General features: G+C 40.0%; 1 protein-coding gene across 3 annotated transcripts in view; it reads right to left on the reverse strand.

Annotated features, from left to right (window-relative positions):
- Positions 1–21,967, reverse strand: part of STON2 (stonin 2) — a 132,619-nt gene that overhangs the window by 72,298 nt on the left and 38,354 nt on the right. For 2 of the 3 annotated variants that reach the window (XM_058567484.1, XM_058567485.1), the window contains exon 4: positions 7,088–7,285. The exons of the other annotated variant lie outside the window; for it this stretch is intronic. In XM_058567484.1, coding sequence (XP_058423467.1) covers positions 7,088–7,285 — 198 coding nt within the window. The remainder of the gene's footprint in view (positions 1–7,087; positions 7,286–21,967) is intronic. 3 annotated transcript variants of the gene reach the window in all.

The raw sequence follows: 21,967 nt of genomic DNA on the forward strand, positions 1-21,967 counted from the left end.
TACATGAGTCACTGCCATCAGGTGAGATAAGCTCATAAGGGAGGTTTGTACATAGCTCCCAGGGAATGCAGAGGAGGGCAGCACTGGGTCAGCAGAAAGCCCTCTATACCCGCTTCCCACAACTCACTGCGTTCACCAACACTAGCTTCTCAAGATACCAAACACCAGGTGGGAGAGCTGAGGAGAGAGACTTGGATTGAATCCCAACACTACCCTTTTTAGTTGTGTGGCTTTGGCCAAATCCTTTAACCTCTTTAGTCATTGTTTCTGCATCCATAAAATGGGATAGTAATATCTACTTTTAAGAAGCCAAGATTAAATGAGATTGTGTGTGTGTGTGTGTTTGCAGCACATTCCTGGCATATAGTAGACGTTCTATAAATAGAAACTACTTTTTAAGTTATATATAAAAATTCTTTTAATGGCAAAAAATCTGTTTGTAGATTATCATTTCTTCATAGGCAGATATTTAACTCTTTACTGTATTTGCAATGACTGGTTTTACTCAATAAATAATTGTGTTTCTGAGAAACTTTTGAACTTCTCTGGAGAAACTTTCAAAGAAAGCAATCATTTGAGTTTTGTTTTTTTTTACTGATTGAAATCCAAAGTGTCCAACCAAGGCAAACAAGAAGATCAAGGATCCTGGGTATGCTAGGAACAGAAATGAGGCCAAATTTATATTTGTTAATGAAAGAGAAAAAAGATGTAATTTGTTTTAAAAATATATGTTCTACTCTTCTTCGATTTTGGAGACTGTTAAGGAGGCTGAAGAGGAGACTGTTGTTCAAGAGGAGTATGCCTATCACTGAAATTTGTAGCTAGGGGAAAGAATTTTTTTTTAAGTAAACTTATTTTTATCTTCCAACCAAAATATATTCAAGGTAAAAAAAAATCATAAAACACAAATGTGCCTTAGGAACAATAAGAATCCCCAGTAACCCCATCATGCACAAGGATAATTACTGTTTACTGGGAATCTGGGCCCCTGTTTCTGGTCTAGTGGTCTACCAGCTACAGCAGGATTATGAGAAAACAGGCAACAGAGAAATGTGTTACATCTTGTAAAGAGACATGTAGCCCGGTGATGTTCTCCTACCCTCCTTAACCAATAATGCCAAGAGAAACTTTCTGAGATCTCATGTCCATAGCTTTGTACCCAGCATAAACACTGGTTTCTGAGAAAAAAATGAGTCCAAAGTCACTGGGGCTATCCTACTGCTCTGGCAGAATGCCACTGATCAGTTAAATGCGAATGAATCAAGAACATCTGGTCTACATTTGTTTTAAAGCCTATGAGGGTTTAAATACAAAGAAAGTTTGGCAAAATGTAGTCTTAGGTCTGCTGAATCTAGAATTAAAAAAAAAAAAAAGAGGCCAAGAGGTGTAGCAGAGCATGAGATAAAGTAAGGCTAACTTTGTAAATCGAGGAAAGTTCATCAAAATATTTCTTTCTGGTTTCTCTGGTTTCCCAGCACTTGAGCAATGGCTAAATGTACTTCCAAGTCAAATTTGCCAATTTATGTGTGTTTGGGTTTCTGTACCCTGAGATCTGACCAGGTGACCAGGTAGGCAGTATGAATTAATGGAAGACTAAATTTATTATATGTGTATATAAATATATATGCGTATACACACACATATAAATATAAACTATACACATATGTAGATACATACATATAATCTCAGGACTTTCAAAGTCTTTAATAAGCTAATACATGCTATGAATCTCCAACACAGGGAGAGTGGCATGAACCTAACACTTGGCCCCCAGCACCCTGGTTTTTCTTGGGCTGCCCTATGGGATACACTTGGAAGAAATGCTGGGGGCCGGCCCCGTGGCTTAGCGATTAAGTGCGCGCACTCCGCTACTGGCAGCCCCGGTTCGGATCCCGGGCGCGCACTGATGCACCGCTTCTCCGGCCATGCTGAGGCCGCGTCCCACATACAGCAACTAGAAGGATGTGCAGCTATGACATACAACTATCTACTGGGGCTTTGGGGGAAAAAAAAAAGGAGGAGGATTGGCAATAGATGTTAGCTCAGAGCTGGTCTTCCTCAGCAAAGAGGAGGATTAGCATGGATGTTAGCTCAGGGCTGATCTTCCTCACAAAAAAAAAAAAAAAAAGAAATGCCTGATTCTTAAACCTAAATGGGGTACAGATGTCTGGGATGCAGACGACTCTCGTCACCTGCAATCTCACTCCTTTCATTCAAGGATCCATTCAACAGTCAATTATTAAACATCTGCCATGTGCTTCGCCCAGTCTTGACATTCCTTAGTTTGCAAACGTGCCCGAGCATTCTAATCCCACACTTAAATCTACACTTTTATTGTGCTTAAAAGAAAACCAAGGGCTGGCCTGGTGGCACAGTGGTTAGGTTTGGATGGTCTGCTTTGGCGGCCCGGAGTTCACAGGTTCAGATCCCAGGCACAGACCTACACATTGCTCATCAAGCAATGCTGTGGCAGCATCCCATATATAACAAAAGGAAGATTGGCACAGATGTTAACTCAGGGCCAATCTTCCTTAGCAAAAAGAGGAAGATTGGCAAAGGATGTTAGCTCAGGGCCAATTTTCCTCAAAAAAAAAAAGAAAGAAAAAAAGAAAACCAAAATGGAAGCCACCACTTAACAGCAGCTTGTGCTACAGCAAACATTTCCGTGCGTGTTTTTTCTCTTCCAGGGTTGCATAGACTTCAAAAGCAGTAGGTTTATTTTTATTCCCTCAAACCTCGCACTATTTATCAGCCCCTGTAACACTAGTGGCCTGACAGAGCTACTCCGACTGGTAAAGATGACAGAGTGTGCCTATCTCTAGGGCAAGGGGGCCCTGGAGGGACAGGAGTGAGAGAGGAAGTGAGTGTTATTAGGGACTTGCCTATTTCCAGTTCTCCTGCTGTGTGCACTGCTGAACTCCAGAGCAAACACAACCTGCTCTCCACCTCTGCCCACACCCTGTGATTTAACCAAGGTGAGGGGATTGGTTTGCCTTCCTCCTCCTAATTATCCCCTTGGTGAGAAAATGAGAAGAAAGTGTATGCTGATCACAGAGTCCTTCCCTCCACAATTATGCTGGGAATCAGGATTGCCCTGCAGGGCTGCCAAATCCCTGCAGAGCTCCTACCCCAGATGACAGGGAGGAGGCTGTGGCTTGCTGTGGCCTAGCACAGAGCAATGGGGCCAAGGTAAACAGGCTGGGCCTGGGCCACCATAATCCTCTCTACACAGGAGATGAATCACAGCCCTTCTGCCCCAGCCGCATCCTCACACACAGCCAGGGAGAGCTCCGGCCAGCTGGGCTGGGCTGAGGGAGCTCCTGACGGAGGCCCCAATTCTGCAGACCCTCTCCATCCCTACTTCCCTCCACAGTGCTAAAAAGCAGAGGGGGCAGATAAATGACAAAAGTCTCCCCAATTCAGTTCCTCCCAAGGACCCTCAAGCCCTTGCCACAGAAATCAATCATACTGAACTTCCCCCAGCGCCTCTGCATTTACCTATGGCTTGCTGCTGAGAACTGCAAAGTCCTTCTCGGATCCCATCCCACCACCCGTATAGTTTACAGTCCTCTTTGGGGCAATAAAGGAGTAGGCAGTAATTAGCCTTATTTCCCATATCAAAGGGAAATGAGGCACAGAGTCATAAATTAGGAATTTTTTTTTATTCCTACAGCACTTTGCACTGTACGAAGCACCTTCACACACACGCTGTCACCCTGCCTGGGCAGCAATGTTCAGCCCTATTTCACAGATGAGAAAGGGAAGCTCTGGGAGATCACGTGGCCGGAGGAGACAGAGACAGATGAGGATCTGCTCTATAGCCTCACAGGGATTCAGTTTACCCTGACTGAACCATCATCCAGCCTCGAAGTAGGGCTCTCCCGGAGGCTGGCCACTGCCACAGGCCTGGTGCCAGGCAGAGGACAGGTAGTCACCTGGCTGGGGGGCCTTCCAGTCTATACAGATTTCTTAGAAGCTCTCAATAGCTCAACTGAAAGCATTTATAAACCCCCCCCACTGCTAGGGTAGATGGATACAAGCCAGAGGTTCAGAAACACTTGGTTATTCTCCTAAATCTTATTTTTCCTTACCCTCCTTCTATCTTGGAATCCAGGATGAGTTACAGGCTTTTCAAAGCCAGAACTTCACCCTGACTGTACAAGTCAGGATGATCAAGGAAAGCCTCATGCAGTTCCCACAGCTGGGGCTGCATCCAGACCCTTTCTACACAGCCTGGGGACCTGCACTCGGAGCCACTCCCCTCACTGCCTCTCATTTTGCCAGGACCCTGGAGGCACACCACTTGCCACCTCTGGGCCTGGAAGAGGGGTGGAGGTGAGATGCAGTTATCTGTAAGCTCTCACATCTGTAAAGGAAACATGAGCTTTATCCTCAAGCTCTGATTGCTACACATCTTATTTAAAATCCCTTTGATCCTATTTATGTTAAAAATAACCCCCAAGGCAATATGTGTACATATATTTATATGTATCCTCAATACCTATCTGTACACAAAGTCTGGAAGGTAACACAGTAAACTGATCACCATGATGACTCAGGGGCACCATCAGGTTTGGGAACCACTGGAAAAGGCTTTGGAACTTTGATTGAAACCCAGGTTCATCCATTTCTTAGTGGTGTTCTCTCAGACAAGTTTCTTAACCTTCCACAGACTCAGGGTCAATTAGGAAACGGGGGGAATGACACTTGCCTTGCAGGATTGTCGTAAAGGCCAGAGATAATGCACATCATATGCTGGCACACAGCACACAGGCAGTAAATGCTGGCTGTGATGATTCCTACCTCTGCAAAAGAGGATGGTTGCCAAAAGGCCATACCTGTAGCCTCCCTGTAGCCATAGAAACTGCCTCCTGCTGAAGGAGAGAACTAAGGGCATCACTCATCATTATCTAGTCCTGGTTTTGCATTTGAGTCTCTGGAGTGACCCCAGCCTAGGGGCCATTTAGTTCCTGGTGGGGACTAAAGTATTCTCCATTTGTTTCACCACCACTCCTCACCCCAAATCCATTCTCCACCTGCTCTGTGGCTTGGTGGCTGACCTCTCTGGGCTGCCCGACTAGGGCTCTGTGCCCTGTAGCCTCCGGTTGGGATGTGCCGATGGGAAGTGCCAGCACAAGATCCAGGTATTTATTCCTCCTCTCTCCCCACTTTGCCAAATCTCTGGTGGTGGCTCTGCCCTTTCTACAGCCGCAGCACCTGTGGGGCAGCCCGTCCTCCATGATTCTAGCTCTTGCTGCCTCTGTCAGCAGGCCCTTCAGATCAAACCTTTGGAGGGTACCATCTGCTTCCTGTCAGGACCCTGACCAAAACAACAGGGGAGGATGCTTTCTCAATGAGAATTGTAACACTCTTAGAAAACGGAGATACTAAAAATAATTATAAGCTTTGGAGACAGATTAATAATATCCAGTTCAGGCTAGGACTCTGATTTTCATCATTTGAACCTCCAGGAATTAAAGCAATTTTCACCTAAGCAGAGAGGCCACTGAAAAAACAGCCTAAGCCTAAGATCCTGCCTTTTCCTACAGCGAGGAGGAATAAGCAAGCAATAAGAAGCTCTCTAAAGCAATAAGAACCCTGGGCAGGAGAGGCAAGAAATTGCATCCTCGATGATCACTTATTCTGTGTCAGGCATTGTATTAGTTGTTCTCCATAAATTGTCTCACTTGGAGATGGTATCAACTTGGTGAGGTAAGTAATATCATTATCCTCATTTTGCAGATGAGGAAACTGAATCATAAAGATATTAAGGATCTTGCCCAAGGTCACACAGCTGGTAAATGGCAGAACTAGGATTTGAACCTGAGCAGTCTGACCCCAGAGTCTGTGTGCTCTCAACCAATACATTATCTGCATCCTTCACGGGAAGGCTTGGAAAGGAGGTTGAGAGCAAGGACAGGTGACAGGGAGGCAAGCACAGCCTCTCTTCCTAACCGCCTCAGCTTCTGATGGTGCCCTCCCATCCATGAAATGCTCCCTACGGAGCAGATGGGGTTGTGGGAGCATATTTCAGCCACTGAACAGGATCATCAGCCACAGGCATCAACCAGAATTGAGAGTGTCTGTGAAAACAAAATGCTATAAACAACTGTGGCTTGCGAAGAAAGAGATTGTGATAAACTAGGATTCTTTGCAATATTACCAAATACCAAACCAAATCCTGTCTGAACCCTTTAGTCTGCAAGAGGGATCTCTCTTTCTACTTGTAGAACCTCCCAACAGCACACAGCATGAGGGCAAATGTTACCCAAATTTGAAAAATGATCCAGAGACAAATTCCTGAACATTTTTGAGAAGGAAAAACAAATATTGTTGGACACACTGGGTAATTTCATCCAAAGAGAAACTAGCAGTAACTCCATCTCTTTCAAAGGAAAACTATCTCTTGGACCAAATAATCAAAACACCAAGAACACACATCTTTCAATGCCATCCTAAATTTAACCCATGATACAGCGCTTGTTGACAGGCCCATATTCCAATGGCAAAGCCAGCTAGCATTCCATCCTACACCTAAGGGAAATTTAATAAATGAGACCACAGGATATTAAAGACCAATGTATAGCTCAATTCAGGCACAGGAGAAAAAACATTAACTGCAAAGTGATTTGTAGTCTGGATGCAGTGGCTGAGTCCTGATTCTCATTGCACTTCACGTAACATTTACTTTTTTTCTGCTTAAATCTACCTCCCTCTTGCTGAAGAGGGAAGATTGCGTGGGCGGTAGGACGAAAGATTCAGCCTTGTGCACATTGCATACATTTCAGTTATCCAAAGAGAAAATAAATTGACAGGGAACAGTACTTGCACGGACCAGTAAGAAAATAACACATTAAGATATACTGTCAAATGGTTTCCCAATATTAATAATCTGCCAACCAACCAGCCAATCTGTGTACATGTTTTTTCCCTGTGCAATTTTAAACCATTCTGGTTTCTAGCTTTTTGACAGGATGACTATACCTGAACTCATTCTTTAAACAAAGCTGGCAGCAGAGATTTTAAGAATGGGAACAGGTCACCAAAAGTGATTTGCAAAGCCCTCTGGCTTGGTGCTCCATCTTACCAGTCGAGTCTGCCCCAGAAGCCCTGCCACTCATCTGCTCCTCAGCATTGATGAGCTGCAGGTCTGTGTATGAGGGGCCAAAACTGGGACTACTGGTGTCTTCAGAATGTGTGGTCCAGCTGCTCTCAGAGGTCAGAGGGCACCTCCCCAAGGAGTTGAAGGAAGGGCACGTCCAGCAGGGCAGGGTCAACGGTAGGGCTGGGGACAGACCAAAAAGCAAAAGCATGCAATATCAATAGCTGTACTTTGTTTATCTTTAGTGTTTGTCTTACTTTGATGTTGCTCAGATCCTATGCAATCTCAACAGCTGTACGAGTCAAGAAGTATAGAAAGTATCACTCATGATACAGTCACAGGAAACTAATTGACAGAGACCCCACGGTGAGTCAGTATTGAAACCAGTACTACAACTAAGGTCTTTGACCCTCAAATCAAAGAAAATCTCACTAAAGACTATGAGTGATTTTAGGCTCTACTTTTATTTCTAAGCTTACATTTCAGTTTCATCCTTACCCTTAGATTTCCTCCCTTTTTAGTGAACGCAAACCATATCAAGAAAATTCACCAGTTTACAAAATTGGAGCTAGATTGGGTTAAGGGATAAGAGAAGATACGTGAATATATATGTATTTGCAGATGAATTTGATATGCCTCTGCTTGCTTTGAGCCTGACCGTAACTGGAGATTCTGCAGATCTTCATATATACAAATTGAGATTGACTGGGGTTGCTGATCTGCGACACAGCAGATCTTTAAGGGGGGAATGCACAGGGCATGGCATTATCTTCTTAACCCTGAGCACCAAATTCAGCCTTTCAAAACCACCGGAAAGTTTCTTTTTTAAAAATCAAATTATGTTCCTAATTTGTCTTTAGTTAATTGCCTACGACATGGTTTCTCCATGGTGTTGCATAAGAATCGTATTGCAAATTTGCTGACAAGTACTGAAAACAAGTGCTGAAAAGAGGGTGGACAGAGAAGGAAGAATAAAAAAAGAAAGAAACTAGCAATTATTGACATGAAATGTCAGACACTTTTACAAATGTTATCTCATTTCACCCATCAATCCTGAGATAAGCAGTGGTCTTATTTTACACAAGGGGAAAGAGACTCAGAGAGGTTAAGTAGCTTGTCCAAGAAGATCGAGTCAGTTCTCCAGGCTGGAGAATCAAAATTATAGAGCTGGGTTAAGAAATAGGAAGGGAAAATTGAGATTTAAGAGAGAAAAAAGAATAAACAGCAATATTTGTGACATGGTATAAACACGAAAACTACCGAAAATTTTCATTACACATTCCCTTAGGCATTTATAAGATATCTAGGTCTTTTCTCCTTCTGGAGTGCTCATGGCTCACACCCCCTTTTCTTTAAAAATGTCACCTTCTTGATAAGGTATTCCTGAGCTGTTCCCTCCAAAGATACAAAGCACCTTCTCTGCTTTATTTCTCCTTTGCATTATCACTGTCTAATGTACTACATATCCAGTGTCTTCCCCACTAGAATTCAAGCTCCTTGGGGGGCAGGGGTTTTGGTCCATTTTATTCACTTCTGTATCCCCATTCCTAGAATAGTGCCTGGTGCAAGTGAGCACTCAATAAATATTTCTTGGTTATGTCAACAGAAGCACCACAAATCATTCCAAAACAGTCTATATTAAATATAGACTGTTAAACCAAACTTGTACTTATAAAACTCCCACACAAACATAAAAGAAATCAAAACACTAAAAAAGAAGAAAAAATAAAATAAACAACCAAAAAATCAAAAGCAAAGCTGAACTTGTAAAAGCTTATTATAGGACTGCCATTTCCTACGGTATAGTGGATTAGAAACTTTGAACTACTGTGGAAATAAAATTAAAATATTAGGTAAAATGTAATAATATCATTTAAAATATATTACAGGGGGACCAAGAAAGTAAAGAATTATCAGAGGCCAAGTGAAAGCTGGAACCCAGAAATGGTAAGCAGAGCACACAACCCGATTTTCACACCCTGAGGATTTTGAACAAACCAGGAAGTCTCTTTAGTTTGTTTTTTAAATCTCTTGTGAAGAAGGCAAAGGGGAAAAAACCTAGGGCCAACCCCAGATGGGAAATCTAACAGAAGATCTGATGCATAAAGCTAAAGTTCCCAAAGGGCTCAGTTAAGGCATAAATTAGGAATAACTCGTACCCCCAAGCTAAGGATAGGAAAGAAAATTGTCTGCCTTAAGCCTGGGTGCAGGGTAGGGAAAACAAAAATCTCCTGAGAATTCATAAGCACAAGCTGTCCCACATAGGGGTTTGCAGCTAAAACTACTTGTGTGGTCTGAAAAAATGCAAGTAGGAGAACTCAGTTGAAGTATTTCCAGGTTGGTAGTAGCCTCTGGCACCTGGGTAAAGCAAATAGTAATCCTTTCTGGAGAAAGAGGCCTTAAAACCAGTCTTCCCAGACAGAATGTTCCTCAGTTGATGTGCACATGGTATTAAAAAAAAAAAAAAAACATGAATGAATAAATCATGAAATACATAAGAAATCAAGTTACCATGAACAAGAGCCAGAGAGCCAGCAAAATGCGTGTGGTAATGGGGCAGGGTGGGGAGAAGCAGACAGAATCAGATCAGCAAAGAATTCAGACTCTAGAATTACTAAGCAGAAAATACAAATATGTTTAAGGAAATAATAAGAAAAATTGAAAATATGAGAAAGAAGCATGTATGTAGAAATGAAAAAGAACTAAATGAACTTGTGTAGAAGAAAAAATGCTACAAATACAAAATTAATTGGATAGCATAGAGAGACAAAGGGATGAAATATGAAAATGAGATTAAAACACGTGGAGGACAGAGAGAGAAGGTCTTGTAGATACCTAATCTGAGTTCCTAAAGAGAAGAGAGAGAGAATGAGAGGCAAAATGTGAAAAAATGCTGACTGAGAATTTCCCAGAATTTATGAAAAATTTTATCTGTCAGATTAGAAATCTCAAGGTATCTCAAGGAGGGCAACCAAAAATAACTCCACAAGTAGACACCAAAACTATATAAGGCCAAAGACAAACAGAAGATCTTAAAAGCCACCAAAGAGAAAATAAGATTACTTCTAAAGGAATGATGATTAGACTGCCTACTACCTTCTCAACAGCAAGAGAAACCAGTGCATACTTCAATGTGCCGACAGAAAACAACTATCAGGGGCCAGCCTGGTGGCGCAAGCGGTTAAGTGCGTGTGCTCCACTGCACCGGCCCAGGGTTCACCGGTTCAGATCCCGGGCGCGCACTGACGCACTGCTTGTCGAGCCACGCTGTGGCGGCGTCCCGCATAAAGTAGAGAAAGATGGGCACGCATGTTAGCTCAGGGCCAATCTTCCTCAGCAAAAAGAGGAGGATTGGCATCAGATGTTAGCTCAGGGCTGATCTTCCTCTCAAAATAAAAAAAGAAAATAACTATCAAATAGGACTGTTTACTCAGTGAAGAGATCTTCAAAGAACAAGACTAAATTAAAGACAATTTAGACAAAGAAAAACTACAACTAATCTAAAAGAAGGAAAGAAAAGTGAGAAAAGAAAGATAAGATGATAGAAATAAAACTTTATCAGTACTTAATAATAAACAGAAATGGACTAAATGTTCCAGGTAAGAGAAAAAGACTGTCAAGTTAAATAAACAAATGAAATCCAATATGCTGTTTACAAAAGACACATTTAAAATATAAGGATTCATCAATCATGAAAGTAAAGGGATAGGAAAGCCATACAAGACAAAATAGTAATGAAAAGGAACCTGATATATGCTAGACTGTAGATAGACTTTGAAGTAAAAAGCATTACTAGAGAGAGAACATTACAACTAAATGATAAAAATTTTAATTCAACAGAAATATAAAACAATAATTCTAAATGTGTATATATTTAATAACATAGACTCAAAATTATTAATGCAAAAATTAACAGAACTACAGAAACTAAGAAATGTCAATTATCATAAAGGGAGATTTTAAAATATACCTCTGTCACTAATTCACAGATCAAGCAGGCAAAAAAATACGCAAGGAAACAGAAAATATATCAACAACAAAGTGAACAAGCTGATCTAATGGTCACACATAGAACACTGCACTCAACAGGTGAAGAATCCATATTCATCATAACCACACCTAGAACTTGCATGACAAATGACCACATGCTATGACGTGAAGCAAGTTTTAACAAATTTCCAAAAGTTGGTATCAAACAGACCAGGAACACTGATCACAATAAAATTAAATATCTAGTTATCTAAACCAGTTACCTAGATAACTAGTATCCATTTATCTAAACTAAATATAAGACAATTTGAAAAATTTAAAAATTAACACATACTTCTAAATGATTTATTGGTCAAAGAAGAAATCTTAAAGCATATTAGAAAATAATCAGAACCAAACAATAATGAAAATATTGTATATGAAAACTTTAAGAATGCATATAAGCACTACTGTCAGGGAAAGTTGTATTTTATACAACTAAACATACAACTAACATTCTAAAGAATGTTAGAAGGAAATAATAAACATAAAAGCACAAATTATTGAAAATTTTTAAAATATACATAGGTAAAAGATTCTTTGAGAAGACTAATAGAATTGAAAAACTGTCAAGAAAAAAAGAGAGCACAAATAAATAACATTAAGAATGAAAAAGGGTACATAATTACAAATGCTACATATATTAAGGAGGCAATGAGGGGAAATAATGAATGTCTTTACACCAATATGTTTGAAAATATAGATAAAACAGTAGAAGTCCTAGGAAAATATAACTTTTTAAAACTGATTCAAAAAGCAAGTTAAAAATCTGACTCATCCAATAACCATGAATAAAGCAAATCAGTCCTTAAAACTCTTCCCCCAAGGAAAATGTCAGGCCAGGTGGTTTTACTGTAAAGTTCTACTAAACTTTAAAGGAAAAAAATATTTCAATCTTCCACTAACTGTTCTAGAGTACAGAAAAAGAAAGACCACTGACCAACTCATTCTATGAGATTAACATTTCCTGACAGCAAAATCTGACAAAGTGCACCTCATTTATACTTATAGTCTCAAAAATGAGAATTACAGATCTCCACCATAGACATAGATATAAGATCTCAAACAAATTATTATCAAAGAGAATCTAGTGGTTTTTGAAAAGGATAATTAAATCATGACTAAATTGGGTTTATCTAACGAACGCAAGGTTGGTTTAACAGCGTGTTCAAGTTTTTTTCATTATTGCTCCTCTAAGGAGCACTTTTACACATTTTTTTCCCCAGACACCCTCCCCCTTGAATCCCTCCCCTCCCACCAGTAGAATATCACACTAGGAAACTGACATTAACACCATCCACCAATCATATTCCTGTTTCCCCAGTTTTACAGCTGTGTGTGTGTGTATTCAGTTCTACGTAATGTTATCAGTGTATACATCTGTGTATCCACCACCACAGTGAAGACACAGAACAGTTCCCTCAGCACAAGGATCCCTCACGTTGCCCTTTTATAACCACTCCCACCTCTTCCTGGCATGCCCTGTTCTTAACCCCTGGCAACCACTAATTTGCTTTTCATTTCTATAAGTTTGTCATTTTAAGAATACTATATAAATGGAATCACGCAGCACGCAACCTTTTAGGACTGGCTTTTATTACTCAGCGTAATGACTTTGAGGTACACTGAAGCTGCTGAATCCATCAATACTTCATTCCTTTTTATTGCTGAGCAGGATTACATGGTACGGACGGACTACAGCTAGTTTAACCATTCACTGGTCGAAGGACATCTGGGCTGTTTCCGGTTCTTAGCTATTATGAGCAGAGGTGCTATGAACATTCGTGTACAGGTTTTTATATGAACATAAGTTTCAATTTCTCTGGGATAAATGCCCAAGAGTACAATTGCTGGGTCATATGGTAATGACACATTTAGTTTTATAAGAAACTGCCAAACTGTTTTCCAAAGTCCTTACACCATTTTACGTTCCCACCAGCTCATACGAGTGTCTCTTCATCCTCCTAACAGGGTCTTTTGCAAAGCAAAACTTTTTAAAAGTTTTAAAAGTTTTCAACCAGCAAGAAATATTTAGAAAATAAAACTTAGAAGACAGCATTTATAATAGCAACAAAAAATATGAAGCACATATAGCAATAAATCCAACAAAAGATATGCAAGGCCTCAGAAGAGATACTTCTAAAGTTTATTAACAGGCCATAGAGAAGACGCAAATAAATGGAGAGAGATGCTATATTACAAACTGAGAAATTTAATGTTGTAAAGAAGTTAATTCTCCCCAAATTGGTTTGAAGATTTATTGCATTCTCAATTAAAATCCTAGCATGGTTTCTTCCTCATATTAATAAGCAGAATCACACTATTTAGATACGAATGAAATAGAATCTTTAATAATATAAATACATTTACAAATATATATTAAAAATAAATAAAATAATAGAAATAATATTGGGAAAATACTATATAGAAAAAAATGAAAGACTCCTACCTCACACCAAATAAAAAAATTGATTCTAAGTGGACTGAATGTCAAAGGGTGAAAGGCTACACGAGAAATATTTTAGAAGACATATAGCTAAATATGCTCATGACTTCAGGGTAGGGAAAGATTTTATCAAGACGTGGAAAGCACCAAGCATAAAAGAAAAATAAACAAATTTCATTTGATTAAAACTAAGAACTTCTTTCCACCAAAAGGCACCATTAAGAGAGTGAAAAGACCACCCACAGGGTAGGAGATAACATCTGCCACACATCATCTCCACAAGGAACTCCTAGAAATCAGCAAGAAAAAGGGAGAGACCCCAACAAGAATATACTTGAATAGGTATTTTATGAAAGAAAAAAATCCAAATGCAAAAAAAAAAAAAAGATGTTCAATCTCATTAGTAATCTAGGAAATACAAATTAAAACCACATGAGGGGGCCGGCCCCGTGGCTTAGTGGTTAAGTGCGCGTGCTCCACTGCTGGCGGCCTGGGTTCGGATCCCGGCTGCGCACCGACACGCCGCTTCTCCGGCCATGCTGAGGCCGCGTCCCACATACAGCAACTAGAAGGATGTGCAGCTATGACATACAACTATCTGCTGGGGCTTTGGGGGGGAAAAATAAATAAATAAAATTTAAAAAAAAATTAAAAAAAAAAAAAACCCACATGAGATACCATTACTCTTCTTTCCGTTTCTCTCTGCCTCCTCACGACTAAAATAGAAAAATATGACAATCCCAAGTGTAGACGAGGAAGTGGAGCCACAGCATCTTTTACATATGGCTGATAGGAGAGTAAACCGAAACCACTTTTGAAAATGGCTTGGCGTTATCTGATAAAGTTGAAGATAAACATACCCTACAGCACAGCAATTCCCCTCCATCTTCTTCATAAAAGAGAACCACTTACACATGTTCACCAGGGTTTATGTTTAGAATGGCTCGTAGAAAAAACAAAAAGGATGCTCACAGAAGCATGTTCTTCATTGCCAAAAAGTAGAAACTCAAATATCCATCAATAATAGAATGGATAAATGAATTGTGGTATATTACTATAATGGAATACACAGCAATAAAAACTAAAGGAACTACAGCTACAGGTAATGACAGGAAAAAATCTCACAAATAATATTGTGGTGAAGGAGCAAGCCACTAAATAACACATACAGTATTATTCCATTTATATAAAGTTCAAAAACAGGTGAAATGAAACTGTATCAGTCTCGATGCATGTGTAGGCAGTAAAGCTATTAAGAAAAGTAATGCAGTTATTGTCACAAAACCCAGGAAGGTGGTGATATAGGAGGGAGGGAAGGGGATGTCTGGGAGAAGGAGGACGTAATCGGTAGGGATATATGGGGATTCTGGCAGATGACAATATTCTATTTATTACACTAGGTGATGGATTGTACTATTGTTCTTTATAATTTAATACACACTTTAAATATGTTCCTTTGTATTTATTCAAGTTAATAAAGCTTATTAAAACCACATATCAAAAGACTCCGATTATTCAGAAAGGAAGCTATTTTAACTATTTGTATTTTCACATTAGCTCTTTACATTTGGTAGCTAAAACTCCAATGTTTCCTTTGAAAGAAACACTAATAATAATAAACCTGGGAGAGGCAAAGGCCCTACATCTCAGAAACTTTTCATTTGGTCTAATGCACTTTATTTATTTATCCACTTAGAAATCTTGGAAGAATCACTTTATTTAGGTCCTTAATTGAATGTCCTCAGGCCACAAGATTAGCTGGGTGAGAGGAAGTATTGAGCCTGGAGCTGACTGTTCTCCCAGAGGCCAGAGCTTTGAGAGGTGGGCCAGATAGCAGCAGGTTGCTGTCAACACGATGCTTCACAGTCACGCCCATCCAGCAAGGAATGAAGTGAAAAACAGAAATCTGTCTCTCCCCCTTTCCAGAAAGTGAGGTTATGGCAAGGACCCCGGATCCAGCCTGCCTGGTTCACAACCTGGATCCAGCCCTGTAGCCTGAGGCAAGTTACCTAATCCATCTATTCTGTGTTTTCACCTGTAAAATGGGGCTAACAAGAGTGGCCACCTCATAAACGGATTAGGTTAATACTGACAAAGGACTTGGAAAAGCGTTTGGCACAAAGGAATACTCCAAAAGAGTGAAGTGGCAGTTATTGTTTCCAGACATAAACTTATATCCAAATCTACTTGAAATCGCCACTGAGATCTCTAACTTTACATGTAAGAACTAAATTCCTGTTATCACCTCCACACCAGCTCCTTCATCCTTCCAGGTGCTCAGAATGAAACCTTCCAAGAGAAATTAAGAATACAATCCCATTTACAATTGCAACAAAAAGAATAAAATACCTAGGAATAAACTTAACCAAAGAGGTGAAAGATCTGTACACCGAAAACTATAAAACATTGCTGAAAGAAATTGAAGAAGACACAAAGAAATGGAAAGATATTCCATGCTCTTGGATTGGAAGAATTAACATAGTTAAGATGTCCATACTTCCTAAAGCAATCTATAGATTCAATGCAATCCCTATCAAAGTTCCAACAACATTTTTCACAGAAATAGAGCAAAGAATCCTAAAATTTATATAGAACAACAAAAGACCCCGAATAGCTAAAGGAATCCTGAGAAAAAAGAACAAAGCTGGAGGTATCACACTCCCTGATTTCAAAATATACTACAAAGCTATAGTAACCAAAACAGCATGGTACTGGCACAAAAACAGACACACAGATCAATGGAATAGAATTGAAAGCCCAGAAATAAACCCACACGTCTATGGACAGCTAATCTTTGACAAAGGAGCCAAGAACATGCAATGGGGAAAAGGAAGTCTCTTCAACAAATGGTGTTGTGAAAACTGGACAGCCACATGCAAAAAAATGAAAGTAGACCCTTACCTTACACCATACACAAAAATTAACTCCAAATGGATTAAAGACTCGAATTTAAGACCTGAAACTATGAAACTTCTAGAAGAAAACATAGGCATTACGCTCCTCGACATCGGTCTTAGCAACATATTTTCAAGCACCACGTCTGACCCGGCAAGAGAAACAATAGAAAAAATAAACAAATGGGACTACATCAAACTAAAAAGCTTCTGCACAGCAAAGGAAACCATAAACAAAACGAAAAGACAACCTAACAATTGGGAGAAGATATTTGCAAACCATACATCTGATAAGGGCTTAATCTCCAAAATATACAAAGAACTCATGCATCTCAACAACAAAAAAACTACCAACTCAATTAAAAAATGGGCAAAAGACCTGAACAGACATTTCCTCAAAGAAGATATACAGATGGCCAACAGACACATGAAAAGATGTTCAAAATCACTAACTATCAGGGAAATGCAAATCAAAACTACAATGAGATATCACCTCATGCCCGTCAGAATGGCTATAATTAACAAGACAGGAAACAACATGTGTTGGAGAGGATGTGGAGAGAAGGGAACTCTCATACACTGCTGGTGGGAGTGCAAACTGGTGCAGCCACTATGGAAAACAGTATGGAGATTCCTCAAAAAATCAAGGCTAGAACTACCATATGATCCAGCTATTCCACTGTTGGGTATTTATCCAAAGAACTTGAAAACACCAATGCGTAAAGATAATGCCCCCCTGTGTTCATTGCAGCATTATTCACAATAGCCAAGACTTGGAAGCAACCTAAGTGCCCATCAAGGGACGAATGGATAAAGAAGATGTGGTATATATACACAATGGAATACTACTCAGCCATAAGAAACAATGAAATCCAGGCATTTGTGACAACATGGATGGACATTGAGGGTATTATGCAAAGTGAAATAAGTCAGAGGGAGAAGGTCAAATACCGTATGATTTCCTTCATTAAGTAGTAGATAATAACAACAATAAGCAAACACATAGAGACAGAGATTGGATTGGTGGTTACCAGAGGGGAAGAGGGAAGGGAGGAAGGTGAAAGGGATAATTCGGTACATGTGTGTGGTGATGGGTTGTAATTAGTATTTGGGTGGTGAACATGATGTAATCTATGCAGAAATAGAAGTACAATGATGTACACCTGAAATTTATACAATGTTATAAACCAATGATACTGCAATAAACAAAAAGTTAAAAAAAAAAAAAAAACAAAGAATGAAACCTTCCAGTCATCCTTGATTCTTCTCACATTTGGTCCATCATGTCTTCTGTTAGTCCTACTTTTCAAATATATCTGGAATCCAATCACTTCCTACCATTTCCAAGCTACCTCCCGGGGCCAAGCCATGATCCTCTCCTTCCTGGTCTCCCTGCTTCTACATCCATCTGTTCTCAACATAGCAGCCACACAGTTTTCATAGAATTACCTGTTCAAACGTAAGTCAGATCATACCATGCCTCTACTCAAAACCCTCCAATGGCTTCCCATGTCACCCACAGTAAAAGTCCAAGTTCTCACTGGGCCCTCCACCAACCTACGATCTCTCTACCTTATCTCCTTCTCTTCTCCCCAGTTCACTCCACTCCAGTCACACAACGCGAACACAGCTGCCCCTCCAGAGGCTCATTACTTGTTCCTTCCACCTGGAAGCCTCCTTCCCCAATTTCTGCAAGCTCACTTCCTCACTTCCCTCAAGTCTTCACTCACAAGTTACTGCTCAGTCACTCCTCGACCTTGCGTAAAATTTCCCATCCTCTCTCACTCTACTCCCTTTTTTTACCTCATTTTTCTCTCCTTCCCACTTACCACATTATCTAACACACTTACACTGTATCTACTTCTTTATCATCTTTCTGGTATGGTTCCCCCAGCAGAATGTATGCTCCATGGGGCAGGAATATTCTACTGTATCCCCAGGGTCTTGAACAGTGATTGACACATAGTGGGGGCTCAAAGCACCATTGGTCAAATAATAATAAACTTACAAGTTTTCAGCTAAAACAATTAATACAGCAAATATAATACTTGTCTTTTTATTCTTTGGGATCCTGAGTAGACTAAAATTTTAAATAGTTATATACATTTTGATGTCATGTCCTTTATTTATACTTTGATGCCTACCCACGGGGGCTGTGTGATTTTTCCAATGCAGTAAACATGCCCATAGAGAATACAAAAGAGATCTAACTCCATTCTTCATTTTTGGCTCCACTGCTATTTCATACTTGACAACACAAAGTGGCTGCCCCTGGGACTGGCTCAGATGAGCTCTTGCTCACCCCAGAAGGCTTCACTGGGAACAGATTGCTCAACCGTTAGGTACCCTCAGCTTGGGGAGAGCAGGGACAGTGGCCAACTTTCTCATAATTGCATTCCCAGCACCTAAATATTTTTTGCACGAATGAACTAGTTAATTAATGCATGCTTGGGCAGTTTATTGTGTTTTGTGCCCCACACTGAGGGTAAGATAGGCCACAAGGTCCCCCTGGGTGAGCTAGCATATTCTCTGGAAGACGAGAATATTGGAGTTTTAATAAAATATTTTAAGGTCCTTTTTAGATAACTGGAAAAAGTCATCTTCAAGAGCTCCCCTCCCCCACCCCACATGGCATGATGGTAGCTTCAAATATAATAAAAATATAATGGACAGTTTTAAGCATGCTTTTTAAGACAGCCCCCAGTTAAAAATACATGTATTTGTGTAGGTATATGTATGTATGTGTGAGTATATATAAGTGTATATGTTATGCATGTATGTCATATGTGTATATATGTAAGTGTATACATTACGTTATGTATTATGTCTGTATGTACATGTTTGCGTGTATCTATGTGTATCTATGTGGTATATATATGCATGAATGTGTGTATGCATTGTGTGTATAACAATGGGAAATCAAAAACTGATGATAATAGTCAGCTGATAAGAAAATGGCATGATGGGAAAGAGGCTGGCCTGGTTTCTTTGCCTATTTGGTTAAAAGAAAATTTCACTGCACTGAGGAAGCCATCCTTCAAGTTCTACCTAACAGCTTATTAGCCCCATAAATGGGAGTCAGTCATTCTGCAGTAGGTCTCATACACATCTTTCACCTTTTCATTCGTTACCCCAACAAGTACTAAGTGGGAACCTACCAAGTTCCATGCAACATATTCTGGGATAGAGAGTAAATGAAATAGACAACATCCCTTTCCTCTAGTGGGGAAGAGAGACAATAAACAAACTAATAAATATATAACCTAATTTCAGGTAGAGACATGGGCTGTAAAGACATTTAAGGCAGAAAAAAGCTGGGGGGGAGGTGATGCTTGTGCAGAGCTCAGAGTGAAAACATGGGGGAAGAGCTTTAGAGGCCAAGGGAACAGCAAGAGCAGAAATGAATTTGTCAGGAACAGCAAGAGAGGTGGTGATCAGAGCAGAATGGAGTCCAGTGGAGAGGAGTAGAGAGGCATTAGGCCCTGAGGAAGAGGAGCTCTGTTAAAGTTCACTCCTGAGTATATCACTATCTGAGACACATTCCAGAAAGTTCATTAATCACAATTAAAAGCCGAGAAGAACAATTTAAGGTATTAAAAGAAAATAAGACCTCCTCTGTTGAAGGAAATACATATGCATGCCCAATGCAGTGGGCCTTGTCTACATATTCACCAAATGGTTGGGATCTTGTTCCACCCGACCCACGACTCCCCGCCCCAAGTAGCCAGGATGAAAAACATAATAGAAATTAACCACTGGGCTATTCTTCTTCAGGATTAAGTCTCTCAGCTGTCATCCCTGCCTCCCTCTGAAATGGCTGACATCATCTCTGGTCCTCCCCCAAACAAGTGGCTCTTTCTCTGGTCCCAGATAATTAGCTTCCCCAGACACAATGGGAAGGCCTTAGCCCAAGCTGTTAGGAAAGCCATTTGAAGCACAAGGGAATACTACTGTTTTGCTTGGGCTGTGGGACAAATGTTCCGGAAATGAAAGTTTTTTTATGTTTGTAATTATGCATATCCTGCAGTATCTGCATAATGGGTCCAATTCAGCCATGGCCTTGCTGCAAAATTGCCACGTCCGTGGAGGAAGGTCAGTGCATAACATGACAAGTGAACAGGAAGCTTCATGCTGACAATAGTGCCTTAATTTTTTTTTTTTTTTTAATTTGGGGATGAACTTTGCTCTTTCAGGCAATTCGTCTGCATGCAATTGCAAACATATTCTAAGCGCACGCACACACACACGTAAAATGCACATACATGAAATCAGCCTTTGCTCTGAGAGAATCTTTATAAAGATTTTAGGTGATAGGTAAGCTGACTGCTACATTCTTTCTGGTGCATGGTGGAATTTTAAAGCCAGAGGAGGCAAAATACTAAGTTAGGAAAACTAGGCAACTAGGGAAACTCAGGAACACTATTGCTAAAGGACTCAATGTGAATAAAACCTAGATTCAGGTTCATTTTCAAAAATATTTCTTTAAGAGAACAATATAAAGATTCAATTTTGACTTGTACAGATTCACTAGAAGCTTTTTTTTTTAACTCTTTAGTTCTGCTCCTGGTTTAGCAGAATATCTATGCATTTCATTCAGGGTTCAGCAAACAACTTTCCAGTTAAATTTCTTGACCTTTTTTCCACCATGTAACCCAGATCGATTATATGGAATCTTCGACTGGAGATGTGAATAGTATTTTGTGGCTAACTTAAGTCTTAAGTTTAAGTATTTGACAGTTAAGATTCTAATAAAAACCTTTCTAAAGAGAATACTTATCAACATGGCCTGAGCCAAAATGGTCTTGTTAAGTCAAAGACAGAAGAATTCCACATTTGGCCTCCACCAAATTTCAGGGGTTTTAACGGAGGAAACAATTTTTACAAAAGATTCAATTTAAATGCTGTCTCATTCCTAGTATCCTCAAGTCCAAAGAACTGATGCCAATTCTCTTTCCTATATATGGGGTTATAAAAAGGCTTTGTCACTCCATTGATTTTATTCACATTTTTCTGAGGGAGATCATGTATTTCCTTTTTCCCAGACCAACCATGATGGCACTTAGGCACTTCAAATCCTGCTCTAGCTGAGGTCCCAAAGAAAGTTTTTCCCTTGATGGATTTAAGTATTTCTGGAGTTGTTTTCCCCACCAGCTGTTGCTCCTGGTTACCCAAGCAACCTTGGTATGCTTCAGTGAACAATAAAGTAAGTAACCAGGTCATCAAGGTGGGGACTAACAACTCCCTGGCTTCTCTAAGGTCCCCAGTGCAGCTTCTGGCATTTAAATGCCACAAAAATAAGAGATTTACCACTAATGACGGTCTCTTTGTTCCTTACTCCATGGTGCCTCTAGCCTCCCAGCATTTTAATTAAGGCAAATAGTACATTCCCCTTCCAGGCTGAAATCCAGTTGCTCTGTTGGCTTTATTCTTAGGTGGCACAACTTAAAAGACAAATTCTTTTGTTTTTCGCTCTTCATCTGCCAGAAACACTATGAA

Source organism: Diceros bicornis, chromosome 24 (genome assembly GCF_020826845.1).
Source record: "Diceros bicornis minor isolate mBicDic1 chromosome 24, mDicBic1.mat.cur, whole genome shotgun sequence".
In the NCBI taxonomy this organism is placed as follows: Eukaryota; Metazoa; Chordata; class Mammalia; order Perissodactyla; family Rhinocerotidae; genus Diceros; species Diceros bicornis.